The sequence below is a fragment of the Simochromis diagramma genome, unplaced genomic scaffold, assembly GCF_900408965.1.
Source record: "Simochromis diagramma unplaced genomic scaffold, fSimDia1.1 OVJJ01000361.1, whole genome shotgun sequence".
Lineage (NCBI taxonomy): Eukaryota > Metazoa > Chordata > Actinopteri > Cichliformes > Cichlidae > Simochromis > Simochromis diagramma.
The window spans coordinates 5,397,731-5,411,870 of NW_024386860.1; the positions used below are offsets into that span (position 1 = coordinate 5,397,731).

At 44.4% G+C, this 14,140-nt stretch overlaps 1 protein-coding gene across 1 annotated transcript; it reads right to left on the reverse strand.

Moving 5' to 3' along the window:
- Window positions 1-379: 379 nt before the first annotated feature.
- Window positions 380-6,227, reverse strand: il11a (interleukin 11a). Its single transcript, XM_040029990.1, has 5 exons — window positions 5,700-6,227; window positions 4,784-4,941; window positions 2,061-2,156; window positions 1,774-1,935; window positions 380-1,675 (listed from the first exon to the last, which is right to left on the reverse strand). Exons 1-5 carry the CDS (start codon window positions 5,704-5,706, stop codon window positions 1,496-1,498), a joined length of 603 nt encoding a protein of 200 aa, XP_039885924.1. The 5' UTR covers window positions 5,707-6,227; the 3' UTR covers window positions 380-1,495.
- Between the last annotated feature and the right edge of the window lie 7,913 nt (window positions 6,228-14,140).

The window sequence follows — 14,140 nt, forward strand, 5'->3', positions numbered from 1 at the left end:
ACAGTTCATATTACAGGTGTGGTAGTAGGCCACGCATATTTAAAGACACACAAAAACCAGTGTGCACATTCTGAAGTTTTTATTTCACCAAGGCACATATTTCACATTGAGGCCAATTAGTGTGTGTAAGAGGCATTTTGATGTTACAACAATAATTTAAACGTGATGGTATAATAATAGCGAATAAGAATAAAAACTGTATAAAAGTACAAAAGGACAGGAGACTTGCTCCACTGCAGCACAAAATAAATAGTTCCACCAAGTTACTTAAATAAATAGTCAATACTGTAACAAATACTAGAATAGGAATGAATAAAAATTATAGTGATAAAATTGGTCATCTACAGTATGTTGTAGAAAACGACATAATACACAAAAGCACTGTATACAACATTTACATTCTTGTACATTTATGTACACCTGTACAGAACATAGTGTCACAATACATAGTATTTTAAGGCTTTGGGTGTTTAACTAAAAACAAAAACAAAAAAATCCCAAACTTTTCTACACCAAAGCACAGGTTCAAAATCAGCCATCCCACTCTCAGGAAGGGCCAATCCCGACAAGTTTGTGCAAAGAATCTAATCAGAATCATCAGTGCTTAGCAACAGGGCACATTCATATGACTTTACCACAATGTTAACTACGCCTCCTCGTGCAGAACACAAGGGAAGCAGGCACTGAAAACACAAATGTGACTGTGGTACAAAAGAAAGGATTCGCTTTTCTTCAAATACCATCCTAACATGGAAGAAATAAAGTAAAATGAATTTGATAAGGAATTGATAAATTAATGTGTCATGTGGAATATTTTACCATGGCTGGAGATGACATTATGAGCTTTTGAAACGTATACTTTAAGGGCCCTATAAATAAGGAATAGTGAAGGCCTAGGCTGCCCCAAATGCATGCTACATCTACTGGAAGAATTATCATCTGAAGAAAAATAAAAATGTAAAAGTAAATTAAGCTGATTTATACAAATGTCATTATCAGAGCTATCAGTTCAGGAAGTGCTACAGTGTTTGTTTTTTGTTTTTGTTTTTGTTTTTAGGTTCAGTGAGACACAAGAGAAAGGGAAAGATTACAGAAATGTGGGCAAATGAGTTCACGTTAGTACAGAAATAAGATAAATAAATAAAAATTAAATAAATAACTAACATTCAATAAATAAATAAATACATAAATAACACGGTCATGAAAAAGGGCTTAAGGAGAAAGTTTGGAGTTTCTTGACATGATCATTGGAGTTAAACTGGAACTTGAGCTGGAATCGATGGTTGTAACTGGCTGCATTGTGGTGCATCCTCAATGGCTCTGATGGAAAGACACATTCCTCAACACACATGCTGACACACAGGTTGATATTTGGGCCTCTTTAGGGATGCTGTCAACTACAGTGCACACTGACATGGTCTTGTTTCCCTTTTGATGGGGACGGAAGTCCATGTATTCTCACTGGCTCTGCAGCCCCCTTTTACTTTCTGTATCATCATTGGACTGCAGTGACCTTGGGCTTAAGGCTGAGGAAGGCTCTGTACGCCCAGTCACAGAAGAGCTTGAAGTGTTGAAGAAGCTCATTGGTGGACTGCAGGACATCAAACTGATAGGGGAGGTGAGGGGGGAGGGAGGGGGTCGCCGGACTGAGCCTTGGTGCTTCAACTCTCAGCATCTGTGGAGGAGAAGACGGGCAAACATACGGATTAGAAAGCTCAATCACAGCGGCGGTGGCGCGCGCTGAGAATCGAACAGACAAAATCAGCTCCTCACCTGACGGTGCAGCAGAGTGATGAGAGATTTCATCTCTCTGATCATCTCCACCAGCTTGGGCACTGCAGGGTGGTGGTGCTTCTTCGACACTCTGTTGAGCCACTCAAAGTGGTGCTCGTACAGCTTCAGGTCGGAATGAAGCTGTGAGAGCGTGGGCTTCAGCTGGAAACAACGCAAAAATACTTCAGAGACTTAGCATGGGAGTGTCGAAACAGGCCAGCTCCCCGCCCCCTCTCTCTCTCTTTCTCGCCATATGCACACACACAAATACATTATCAGAGCATTACCTCAAGATTGTTGAGGTCATGGGCTGATCTGTTGCTCATTTCTGGCAGAGACTTGAACCTGTGGGGCTCCACTTCTGAGTCAAATGCATGCTCCTTCTGAAAGAGAAAACAAGACACAGAGCAGCCCCTTAGCAATTTACATCAGCGCAATTTTACTCATCCTGAAACAAGTCACGGCAGCATGAGGAAAGTATTAGTCTAGCATCTTGATTGGGTGCCTGTTTTCTGCACTTAGAGACAGTAGCTCTCACTGAGGGGAGTGTGGTCGATCGGGTCAGTGTAAGTTCACCCACATTCAGCCTCCCCAAATGTCAACAATAAGAGCAAATGAGCTGAACCCACAGGATGTTTTCTGCTGGGAGTGTGGATAACAACATACACAGTGACTAAGAAAGCTCCAAGTGGGACAGACAACACAGGCCTGCGGGGAAACTCCAGGGTCACAGCTATAAAAAGAAAGAATGACGCAGTGCCGCTGCCCAGCTCAGCAGGTGTAGTGCCCACTTTGACCAGCAGAGGGGGATAAACAACCTAATGCCAGGTTTATGGGATTCTGCTTTGGAAGGGCAGCTGAGCTCATCAGTAGTGCAATTTAGTATTAAAGATGTAGGCCTATTTTAGTAATGAATAGGGACAAATAGAGATGAGTGAAGTGGTATGCGTCATTTCTAATCAGCAGAGGAACATAACAACATTAGAATAATGATTGCTGAGAAATGTTTTGTATAAACAAGTTGAGTGCGCTTATTGCTTCCTTAACCTGTTGTTCTGTGCTTCCCTTGCATTACTTGTTGTTCGCTTCCACTTGTTTTTGTTGATGTTTTTGGAGATAAATGTCCTGTATTGTCTCTCCATCAGCCCTTTATAAGAGCTCACTTATGTCTGTGGTCCAATGTTTTGTCTCCGCTGCCGTTTTCTCCCCTGCTGTCCCTTACTTCCCCCGTCCCTCGCCTCTCCCTGTGTCTCATACCAGGTGCACAGGCACATGCAACATGACGTGCACATGTGCATGCATGCATGCACGCACGCACACACACACACACACACACACACACACACACACACACACACACACACACACACACACACACACACACCACCGGCTTGTCATCTAGTTGTTTCTCTGATCTCTTCATCTCTTGTGGTTTTTGCCCCATCTTTCTCAGCCTATAATTCTGCCTCTTATCCCAGTTTCTCTCGCTCTCTTCATCCCAGACCATGACCTCACCCGACAGAACCTAGCATCCAACCTTTTTCTTCCTGAATGCAAATACTGGAATGTGATAAATCTTTTTGATTTTTATCAAGTCACTTTGCTGTGGCGACCGAAAGCAAAACACTAAACACCGCACCTACACTACCACGGCTATTTACAGAGCCCTCAATGCACACACACACGGCCACAAAAATGCATACAGACAAACGCATGCACACACGTATACACATTTGTATGTATGCAAGCGTGCACAGACTCATACACAGGCACACTGGAAAACCTGGGCCCATATAGAACTATGTTTATACACATACGCACATTTCTCCCTCTTTAAAGCATCAGTTTCATTGCTCTTTTGCAGGGACTTTCCATGGATTCCCATTCTATTTATCTTTCCTAACTTTGTCCTCTTTTTAGTGGAATTCCACACAAAAAAGGGGGGGGGGATTAAAAATAAATCCCCAGTGTTAGTGAACACTGTCTAACACTGTTTCGGATGCCCTTTGATAATCCTGGTGTGCTCACATCTGGATTTCAGATTGTGATGCTACTACACAATGGCTATAACATTATTTCAAAGCACAAGCACAAACACAAACACACACACACACACACTTTCTCAACACTGCTGGACAAGACTAGAGAGAGTATGTGGCCATTTCTAATTTTATCTCCTGAACAAAAGAGTTTAAAGATTTGCATAATGCAAAAATAGAATCAATATCAGCCATGTGTAACCAAAGATCCAGAGATATGATGCCGTTTTCTTTTCACCTGTTATAACACAGTGTTGATACACAATCACCTGTCGGATCCAAATCTTGTCTAAGTTCTCAAATCTGATTTCCCTACTCACTCCACTGTCATCGCAATAGGCCAGACTTGTCGCATTTAATTGGGGAGAGAAACTCAACACTTCACCAACCGCCGACCATAAACATGTTTCTGTGTAAACAAGCATGCGATACACGCTGCTGTCATTTCACAGACGGCGTGCTTGGCTGTTTTTGCAGCTGGATGGAGGTAGATTTAATTTCACTGCACCTCCACTGGCACCTTCTTTGCCACCAAGTCTTAATGCAACCGCCACCAGGGGAGGTGACCAGGCACACCGGCATGCTGCTGAGTCAGACCGCCTCTCCCGTGTGGATTAAAAGTGAGATCACTGAGTCAAATCCCCCCCCGAGACGTTTGTTGCCCCGTGTAAGCATGCAGATGGACTCGTGAAAGCAGCTTAAGGTGGACTAAAGCCCCGAGCAAACCTGGTATGCGTTTGCACAATAGTGCGTGATGCAAAGTGGGTGCAGTTTAATGTGTGAGGTTACCTAAACCGAAAGCTAACATTAGCACCCAAATCCAATTAGTAAAAGATCAGTCTGTGGTGTAATGACCAGCATCGTCTTCCAATTCAATTAGCACGGGGTGGTCAGGGCCTCGCAGCCTCTACTCCCCCTGTCAGAGGCTGATTGGTAAACCTAATGGTCTTGACGACAGCTTCATCACTTACCAGCAGTTCTGTGGTGAGTTTCATTAGATTTTTGGTCTGATTGGACAGTTTATCCAAGTCACTGGGTCGCCGCTGTGGCACCGGAGAGGCAGACGTGAACACGGGCAGCTGAGCCAATAGCAGCGAGAAGAGGAGAGATGAGGAGGAGTCGAGCAGCACTGCAGGGGTAGAACAAAACGGAAGCAATTAGTGAAGAGGCGCTGTCATCTCGCCATAATGATAATGGCCTCGGGGCACGGCTGTCAGCTTTAGGGGAAGATATTGCACCATGATATAAACAATAGCTCCAGACTTGGCAAGAAGAATCCTGAAGAGCTTCAGAGTCATGTTTTCACAGGCTGAATGCAAATCATTAAAACATTAAATGCCAGGCTTTGACACAGAATAGCTCCATTTCATCTTTACCATAAGCAAGGCAATGAATGCCGCTGATTGTCACACCTGCAACTCGATAGGTACGTGAGCCGGTGGTATAAATTATATAGACCAAGTCAAGCCAAGTCAACTCTCCTAACAGTAAGCTCATTCATTCTTGTCCTTTCAAGTTCAAGTACAAGGTAGACTAAGTATTAAAAGGGAACCACAGTGGTGTTGAGATGATGAATGCTTGATAATTACAGGTGAACCACAAGAATCGCAGCCAAAATAACACTGCAGAAGCATCTGAGCTCTCCGTCCCAGAGCAACTTTAACAGAATTAAGTTGCCCAAATCTTCAGTCGAGCAATAAAGAAGCAGTTGCTTAGATTTTCTGATCTCTAAATAATTTAACCTGTGCACAGTGGGGGGGAAAAGCAACTTTTTAACAACAACAACAAAAAACTAACAAAAAAATTTAGAACAAAGCTGATTAAAAATGAGACACATTAAACATTTATAAGATTTTTTTTTTAACCCACAGTCATATAATCACTTACATTTCATATTGGTTCGGATCCAAGAGATAGGCAAACCAGCAGAAAAACGGAGGCAAATAAATAAATAAATAGAAAATTAATAAATAAATTGAACTCCGGAAACTGTCACGTGCTCCGGTTTCTTCTTGCTCACTCTTCTGTCAGAGTGAGGAGGAAAGTTGTCAGGACACACTGAATGAGAGAGCGCAGAGTGATGAGTGCGAGCACTCAGACGGCAAAGTCAGAAAGTTAAAGGTAAAAAAAAATGCGAATATCGTCAAACTTTCTGTTTTCAGTAAAGTTTGAGAGGAGCCCCTGCAGTCTTTATAGAGTGCTGAAGGCAGAGAAGCACTTTGGCAGTTTGGAGAGAGACAGAGAGAGAGGCTACAGAAATGCAGAGAGAGGGATGCGAGTGTGGTAAGTCCAATTTTTGCGCGCAGTGAAGTGTTTAGGCTTGTTTAAAACTTCCTTTATAAAGACGTCGGGCCTATGACACATCGGCAGTGACTCACTTCATTCATAAAAACACACACACGCAGACACACGCTCTCTCTCCCTCTCCCTCCTCTCTCTCTTTCTCTCTCTCTCTCTCGCTCTCTCTCTCGCCCTCTCTCTCCCTTTCCTCCTCCCCTCCCTTCTGCCCTGTCTCCCTTTGCGAAACTTTAAAAAAATGTTCCGTTGTTTTTTTTTTTCCTCTATCACTTTCTCTCTATCCTATCCTATCCTATCCTGTCCTGTCCTATCCTATCCTGTCCTGTCCCTATCTCCGGCACTTCCTCCGTCGCATCTCGCTACCTGCCCCAATCAGTCGCATCTACCTCTTTCTATCTTTCCATCGCCAAATCTCTTCCCCCCTAACTCTCTATCACTGCAGATGTTTTAAAAAGCCCATTGTTTTCATGTGTATCAGTATATCTTATGTAACCATGTATCTTTTCGAGCCTCTACACTCTAGTTTTACCTGTCCTATCTTTTTCTTGCGTGCTGGTGTGTTTTTGTGTTTTTTTTTTCCTGTTATACTTCAGGGGGAAATGTTACAGAAATTGTGCTCCTGCTTGTGGTTTAGGCTACACATGTCACATTCCCAGTACAGTATTATGGCTAATACCTTTTAGCAAACACCTTTTTCTCTTGTATTTCTTTTCCTCCTTTTTTTTTTTTACCCCTTGCTATTTTTTTCAGAGCCCCTCTTGAGACAGCAGCCTGTTATTTCCACTGCCCCCCCACCCCCTCTCTTTTTTTCACTTCTTCTCTCCCTCTCCAGGGTGAAGGAAAGAGTGAGAGACTACGGATAGGAGCAGGAGAGGTGCTGTCCAGACCAGAAGGGGCCTCTCAAAGTGTTGCATAGAAACAGTGAGCGGACACACGCCACAGGAGTGTCGAGGCGGTGGTGGGTTATTTGTGTTTGTGTTTGGGTCAACATCATATAGAGACAGATGCATGTGGATGTGTCACAGAAAGGAGGATTCAGCTCTAATAAACCAAAACAGTCTTTTTCTGGCACCAAAACGCACATGCTGATGCATGCAGAAACATCACAGACTCACTACTCCAACTTGTTTGTGTCTCTTTTTCGTACAAACACACACACACACACACACACACATACAGAGCGGGGCAGCCTGGAAACACTCAGTCAGGTGCAGTAAAGCGTGGCCCACTGTTGCAAAAGGGCAAAAATGAGTTTCCAGTCATCACATTTGGGACAGCTAATGCATCATACTGTACACACACTGTAAAGTAAATCACAAGGGAATCTCACTCAGACATACACAAAGGGAGGAAAAAAGGGAGAACGCGAGAGAAGGAAGGAGAGACGGGAGAGAGAGCGGGGAAAAGGAAGAAAGCGTTTTTGAGTCTGGGTGTGAGATTAGGAGACCCTCATTCACAGACATACACTCATGGTGTGGTTAGAAAATAATTAGTGGTGGGCTTTGTATGCGCACACTTGCACACTCATGCACATATACACACAGAGTTGCCAGTCCGGTGGTGGGCCTACACAGACAAACAAACACCCTCCAAATGATGAGGGCCCGGTGGCAACGAGTGGGTGGCAGAGTTGTTGTGGTGAAAAAGGGTCATGCTCTGTTTTCTCGGGTCAACAGTAGAAAAAAAAAAAAGCAGGGAAAGGAGGAGAGCAGGGGGAAGGAGCAGAAGAAATAGATGAGTGCGGTTGGACGTAGGGAGATATTGACACACTCGCTCTTTTTAATTTCCCACATCAAAGGGACGTTTGAAGACACAGCTGGGGAGAGAAGAAAAGAAAGAGTGAAGTTAGTCACTCTCCCTCATTCCCTCTCCGGGCTGCCTCTTATGATGGGGGTCTCCTGGGTGGTTCTGAAGCACTGTTAGGCCATCCGCCAGCACTGATCACTCACACACTATGACACAGGGAGTGCGTCTGTGTGCGTTTGTGCACGTGGGAGTGTGCACACGTGCATCGATGTCAGTGTGCAAAGTTTAAAAAAAAGAGAAAAAGCTCTGTATCTTTGTTTAGACGTTTGCTTTTCGTGTGTGAGAGCGAGCACAGAGCGGCGCATGTTGGAAAAGGGGGAATCCAGGGTTTGTGTAAATGGGTGTGCATACAGTATATGTGTGTAATTATGGGTATGCGGTGGTACAAGTGCGGTGTCTGTATAACGTGCATGAGCGTTTGCGTGCGCGTCTGTGCGTGAGAGTGTGTTTGTGTGTGGCCTTCATATGCTACCCATTACATCACCAATCTGTGTAAACCACCACAGGAGGAGAAACAGAGTGAGACACTCAGACTACGACCTCAAAGACATCAGAGAGGAAGGGGAACCTGTGACAGAGCCTGCCAGCCTGCCTCGCTGCCAGACAAACTTTACTCACACAAGCTTCTCTCACTTCGCCCGTACTTTACACTGGGTTTGCTGTGCGCCATGACATGTACTCGCACTTCTATGCTTTCTTCGAATCACTCGAATGCCTCGCTCACTTCTCTCACATTTTGCTTCGTTGTTAATCCACACAGCTGCTCAAATCATTAGTCATTTAAAAAAGAAAAAAAAAAACCTATCAAATTCAGGAGTGTGTGTATTTTTGTAACATCCTGCAATAAACTGACAGGGAAGAGCTTGAAGAGTAGATCTTGTAATGTGGGATTTTTTTGTTCAATGTTTACTTTAGTGTGCTTTGTGGTTGTTCTTTGATTATGAGAACAAATACCAAATCAGCCCATTCTGTTAATGTTGGTTTTTCCATAAATGTTTATTGCCGTGGGTCAATATCCAGGTCCAGGTGGATGAAAAAGTAGTCTTTGTGGATTTTAGGGTTACGTCTCATGTTCTGCTTGCCTCAGTGTCATAAGTAAACAGTGAAGACGCTGGCCGTGACGCAACTCTGCTTCGATGGTAAAAGGGATTATAGGAGAAGAAGTAGTAATAAATTCACCATTTTTATGTTGCGCCCTCATTTCCTCTTGGGAATTCCAACGGGGCCTGAAAAAACAAACGCGGAGATTACGTTCAAAGGGGAAACCAAATGTCCGACCCATTACTGTTAATATTTACCCTCCTATAACAGTACGCTTTCAAGTTTCCCTGTGACCTCCTCAACCTCCTGTCTTCTTCCTCTTTCCTCCGCCATTCTGTCCTTCATTCATTTTCTCCAGCTCGCTCCCAATTGGGGGTCTCCAGCGGGGTATCCTATCCTACCTACCACTATCACTGCTCCATCCCGCTTCTTTCCTCCGCTTAACCCCTCTTACTGTACCTCAACCTACGTCAGAGAGCGAGTGAGTGTGCTAATAGTTCTGGGGGGGAAAGGAGAAATAGTGACACACAGAAAGGGGGCTGCAGTCATTGGGCTATAAAGTGACGTCTCTGACTTTCTTTGTCCATGTCAAAGATCAGCTTTAATGTGCTCTTGCGCTTTTTTAAAAAACAGCTATCAGACAGAAGGGGCTTCTTTCAAGTCCCCACATCTCTGTGCCACTGGCAAGCTCTTATTTGAGAAAACTCCCTGCAGACGCGATTTACAAATTACGCGTGTCAATTGCTCTCTTCCTTTTCCATTCGAGCAGCCCACTCAAGACAGATATGGCTGTTGTGCATCTACTGCTTTGCCTTTTTTATTCGCCCATTAAAGGAGCATATTAACCAGCATCATTATGGCAGGTTTCCTCCGCTGGCTTAGTTCACAGAGCCGTGCAAAAGGGCAGGATGCAGTGATGAAAGGGAGAGCATGAAGCAGACGTCTCTCCCTGGCAGAACGTTGGGGAGCCAGAACGTGTAAATCAACTCTCTATTAAGCACACTTTTACAAGGGTCATTTTGTTTGGAAACCAAACTCTATGGTATGTGACAAAACACAGTGTATGTGTGTGTGTGTGCATGTATGTGTAACGGGCAGACTCAACCGAAACCCTCTCCCTCGCTGACTCTGTGTTGCTCACCTGCTCACGTTCACCACCTCCCCAGCTCACTCTCACTGCTTCCAAGCATTTATGCGTCTGCCAGTGAGGAAATCGCGAGCTGAAGGAACAGGTCACAGAAGGAGTATGAGAAGGAGAAGACGAGGGGCGGGAGGGGTGGTGGGGTGTACAGCAGGAAGTAAGCAACCCACGCACAAGGAACTTTTTACTGTGCAAACACTCTTTCCATCTACCCTGCTTGCTTCCTTCATCTCAGACTGGTGTTAATACACTGGAGAGCCCAGGCCTGTCTCAGAGCTCCCGCTTTCTCCTCCGGTTCTCCCTCCCGCTCCTCTCACTCTCATTCTCAGTCGCCTTAAACATTCTTTCCTCTCCTGTCATGGTGTGTCCTGTCTGCGTTCCGCTCTCTCCTCATCTCTTCCTCCCCTCAAAGTGCTTCCCCTCAGCTCCCCCTCGCTTTCTCTTTCACTCACTCGCTACCTTCCCCTTCACCTCTGATCTCCCTGTTTTCTATGACAGTGCAGAGAAAGATCCGTGAAATAGTGCTCGAGCAAATTTTTATTCACCAGGCCGACACATCACTGACTCCATGCAGAGGTTTGTTTGTGTTTTTTTTTTTCAAGTAAAGGAATAAAAAGAGGGGAGTGAAAGTGAAGCTCCTATTTTTGGTGCATTCCTTGGTGCTTGCAGAGTAGTTACCCCAGAGACCTTACTTGTGCATGCGCTGTCTCTTTGTCAGGATTGCACCACTTCTGTGGTGAGTTACTACATCTATGTGAGATGTGTACTCAATCAAAGCTGACCACTACTTACCGGCGCGCCGTGCGTCTGCGTCAGTCACACATTCAGCCTGTCGTCGTGTTATTCTACGGAAGCTGAGAGCTGCTGACAAACACACAGGGGAAACTGGGAAGGGTGTAAGTGAATGTGCGGTGGTGGGGGAGCGGGGGGCAGCAGAGGTTGCTGAGACGATGGGGAAAGAGTGAGGGGCGCAAGCAGACAAAAGCAAGAGGACTTGCGTGACGTCACAGTTTACCCTAGAGAGCAACTTTGTCAACGTGACATGACCTTAGTCACACTGGGGAGGCGGGAGGATGCCCTTTTGCAGACAGATGGACACCTACATACACATTGACACATATGCTTACGTCTGTTCACACCAGCATTTAAAACTATTTATAGGCCACTATCCCCTTTAACCTGACAAGGTCCGGCTGTTTCTCTGAATGCTGACGCATTTCAGGTCCCTTCATCACTTGCCATTCATTAAATTAACGCTCATTACACACTGACAATCGTAAATCAACCTCCCACAACAATGATAGCAGATAACACAACTTATAAGAGAGCACATGGGCAGCTCGTTCTCCCGAACACTTCCTGTGCGTCAGCCATAGAGAGTGTGTAAATTTCATCATAACTGAGAGCAAACACAGGAAAGGAAGTTTCATATCCGCATGTTGTCAATGTTTATGTTTTGAAGCAGAGGACGTAAAGGGATTGAGAGCCGAGCACAACTGGTTTAGAGGCAGAGTATATTTGAAAATGTCTGGAAATCAAGAAAGACTTCTCTCCACATTCAGTAGGCTGCGCTTTGACCGCACAGGGAGGGGAGGTGGACCTCAAGTTCACTGAAATGTCAACTTTGGTTTGAAGTGACTTTGACTAAAAGCAGTGCAAACACAGCACAGAAGATACACTGTCGTCCGTCTTAGATTCAAATTTCAGCGGTTGTTGTGTTGCTGTTTGTTTTTCTTCTCTTTTCTTTTTTTTGTGTATTCTCCAAGGAACAAAAACATTTACTGTAAATGTTTATTTAAAATGTGAACTGTCTATCCCCCATACTTCTTGGACATGCTATCTTATCTCTGGAATAGTGAGAGTAAGATATGGAAGTAATGTGTTTGCGTGCATTCTTCTTAACCACCGTTATCATTATCTCCAGCTGACAAGTTTGACGGCCATCTTTTCCTTGCACATCTGCACATCTCTGTCACAGCCCCCGGTGTCTCTCGAGTTTTATTTTCTTGACCTTTGTTCATCGTGGGAATGCAAAAAAATAAATAAATAAAAAGCTCAGTTTAGGATGCAGTTTGAGAACCGCTTGTATCATTGAGGTCTATGACTAAGAGGAACGACATGAAAGTTATTCTAATCTCTCTATAATTGTTCAGACTGTTTATGTGCACTTTGACCCCCCTGCTGTTTCCAATTACCCATAAACTGCTCTTTCGGGAGACATTTAAATGCCTTGCATGTCTCCTTTTTTTCAATAACATTTTCTGAGTCAAGGACTTAGAAATGAAAGCTATCCAGAATTTTCTATTTTTGGCACAGAGTTCACACACATTGACAGCAGCCCCCCTCCACCACCACTACCCGCTGCTTCATTCTTTTTATGTCACCTCCTTCTCCTCATCCTCTTTCTGTTCATCAATCACACTGTCCATCCTCATCAAAAGCAAACCCCTGGATGTATGAATGATGTTAGTTTGCATCAGCGCCTGCCTTGCATTGCAGACACCCTTGCGGCTGGCTGGACCTCCAGCAGTGCCAGGAAGTATGCTAAGAATGCAAGGAATGGCCCAGTGAACGATAAGTAGGAAATTCCCTGCAGTAGACTGGACTAAATGCCCAAAAGCAACTGGGGGCAAGGACATTCATCTGGGATAATAAATGACGATAAAAGGTGGGATTGGAGAAGACGGAAGAAGGAAATCTAGACAGACGTAGGTCTAGGCTATGACTCTAAAACTGTGAACAAAGGCAGTGGCTTTATTAGGAGGCCGAGAGAGAGGATTAAGAAAAGGATGGGGCCATGACACATATAAAGAGACAAGAAAGGGACAGGAGGGGTTGAGATGACTGGATCGAGATAGGTGGGACACTAATAGGGAAAAGAGCAAATTAAATGAGGAAGAGGTGGATTTGAAAAAACAAAGTGGTACCATGGAAAAGAATGACTGAATAAAGATAGCAACTACAAAGACGTAAATCACTCTATCGTTCATTGAAAGGGTGCTGAACGAGATCGAGAGCTGGCTGTGGGGCAGGAAGAGGGCGTTCAGATAGAGGCATGTCACAGGAAAGATAAAGCTCTTTAATCAGCCCTGATTGGGTGACTGTGACTGGGAAGAGGACGCTCACCTCACAGACAGATTTCTTGCTGGTGAACCCTTCGGTTTGACTGACACCGCCTCTGTATGACTCACTCACCTGACTTTTTCTTGCCATCTCCCACGCAGTGGCATGTGCAGAGGCTTTCAAACATGGTTTAAACAGCGAGCGCAACATTGCCAAACCCTGATCCAGATTAGCCTCCCGTCTGTAGTGACCTACTAAATGCGACTTTACATCAGCTTCTTCTAAAGAGCCTACCCCCTTTTTGTCTGGCTGCTGTTTTTCAGAACAGCCAGGTGGTAATTGTTTTGAGTTGCCAAATTGCGACTGGAGGGATTAGATTACCTACCACCGGGGTAGTACCCCCCTCCTTGTTTCCCCATTTTCCCTGGATTACATCAGAACAGAAGCACCTTCATTTGTGAGTAAGCACATACCTCACAGATGCACGGGAGGCCAAAAACATGTCAGATGTGTTAGAATACAAAGGAGATAATGGGATATATGAAACAGGGCAGGAAGTGTAAACAGTCCTTCCTGTGTATGTTTTTTTTATTCAACTCAATGGAAAGATAAGAGATGTAGAAGATGGTTGATGGGGATCTAGTTTCTGTTCATGCATGCTGGTGTGTGCCTGTATATGTGCTTCTGCATGTTTGCTTATTGTTCCTATCTGGCCTAAACCCAGTCTTTTCTGTATCCAGATCATAAATAACAACCTAGAAGGAAATGAAACATTAAAAAACTCCCAAGGGTGTCTTATCTTGTATGACATTGATTCATTCCTGTAATATCATGATCATAGCATAGACCTTGGCCAGATATAATAACAAAATTGAGACAGATAAACAATATTCTCAGCCGCAATCTGGGCTTTCTCTTTCAAAAGCTATGTATTAATTAATCTTCAAAGTAAGAAGCATTCTTGCTTGACAAAGCAGGT

Excerpts from the sequence above, each read along its gene's own strand:
- il11a (XM_040029990.1), bottom strand. Across the intron at positions 2,157-4,783 it reads AACTCACCACAGAACTGCTG|AAGGAGCATGCATTTGACTC; the intron begins GTAAGTGATGAA and ends TTTCTCTTTCAG. Across the intron at positions 1,676-1,773 it reads TCACTCTGCTGCACCGTCAG|ATGCTGAGAGTTGAAGCACC; the intron begins GTGAGGAGCTGA and ends TCTCCTCCACAG.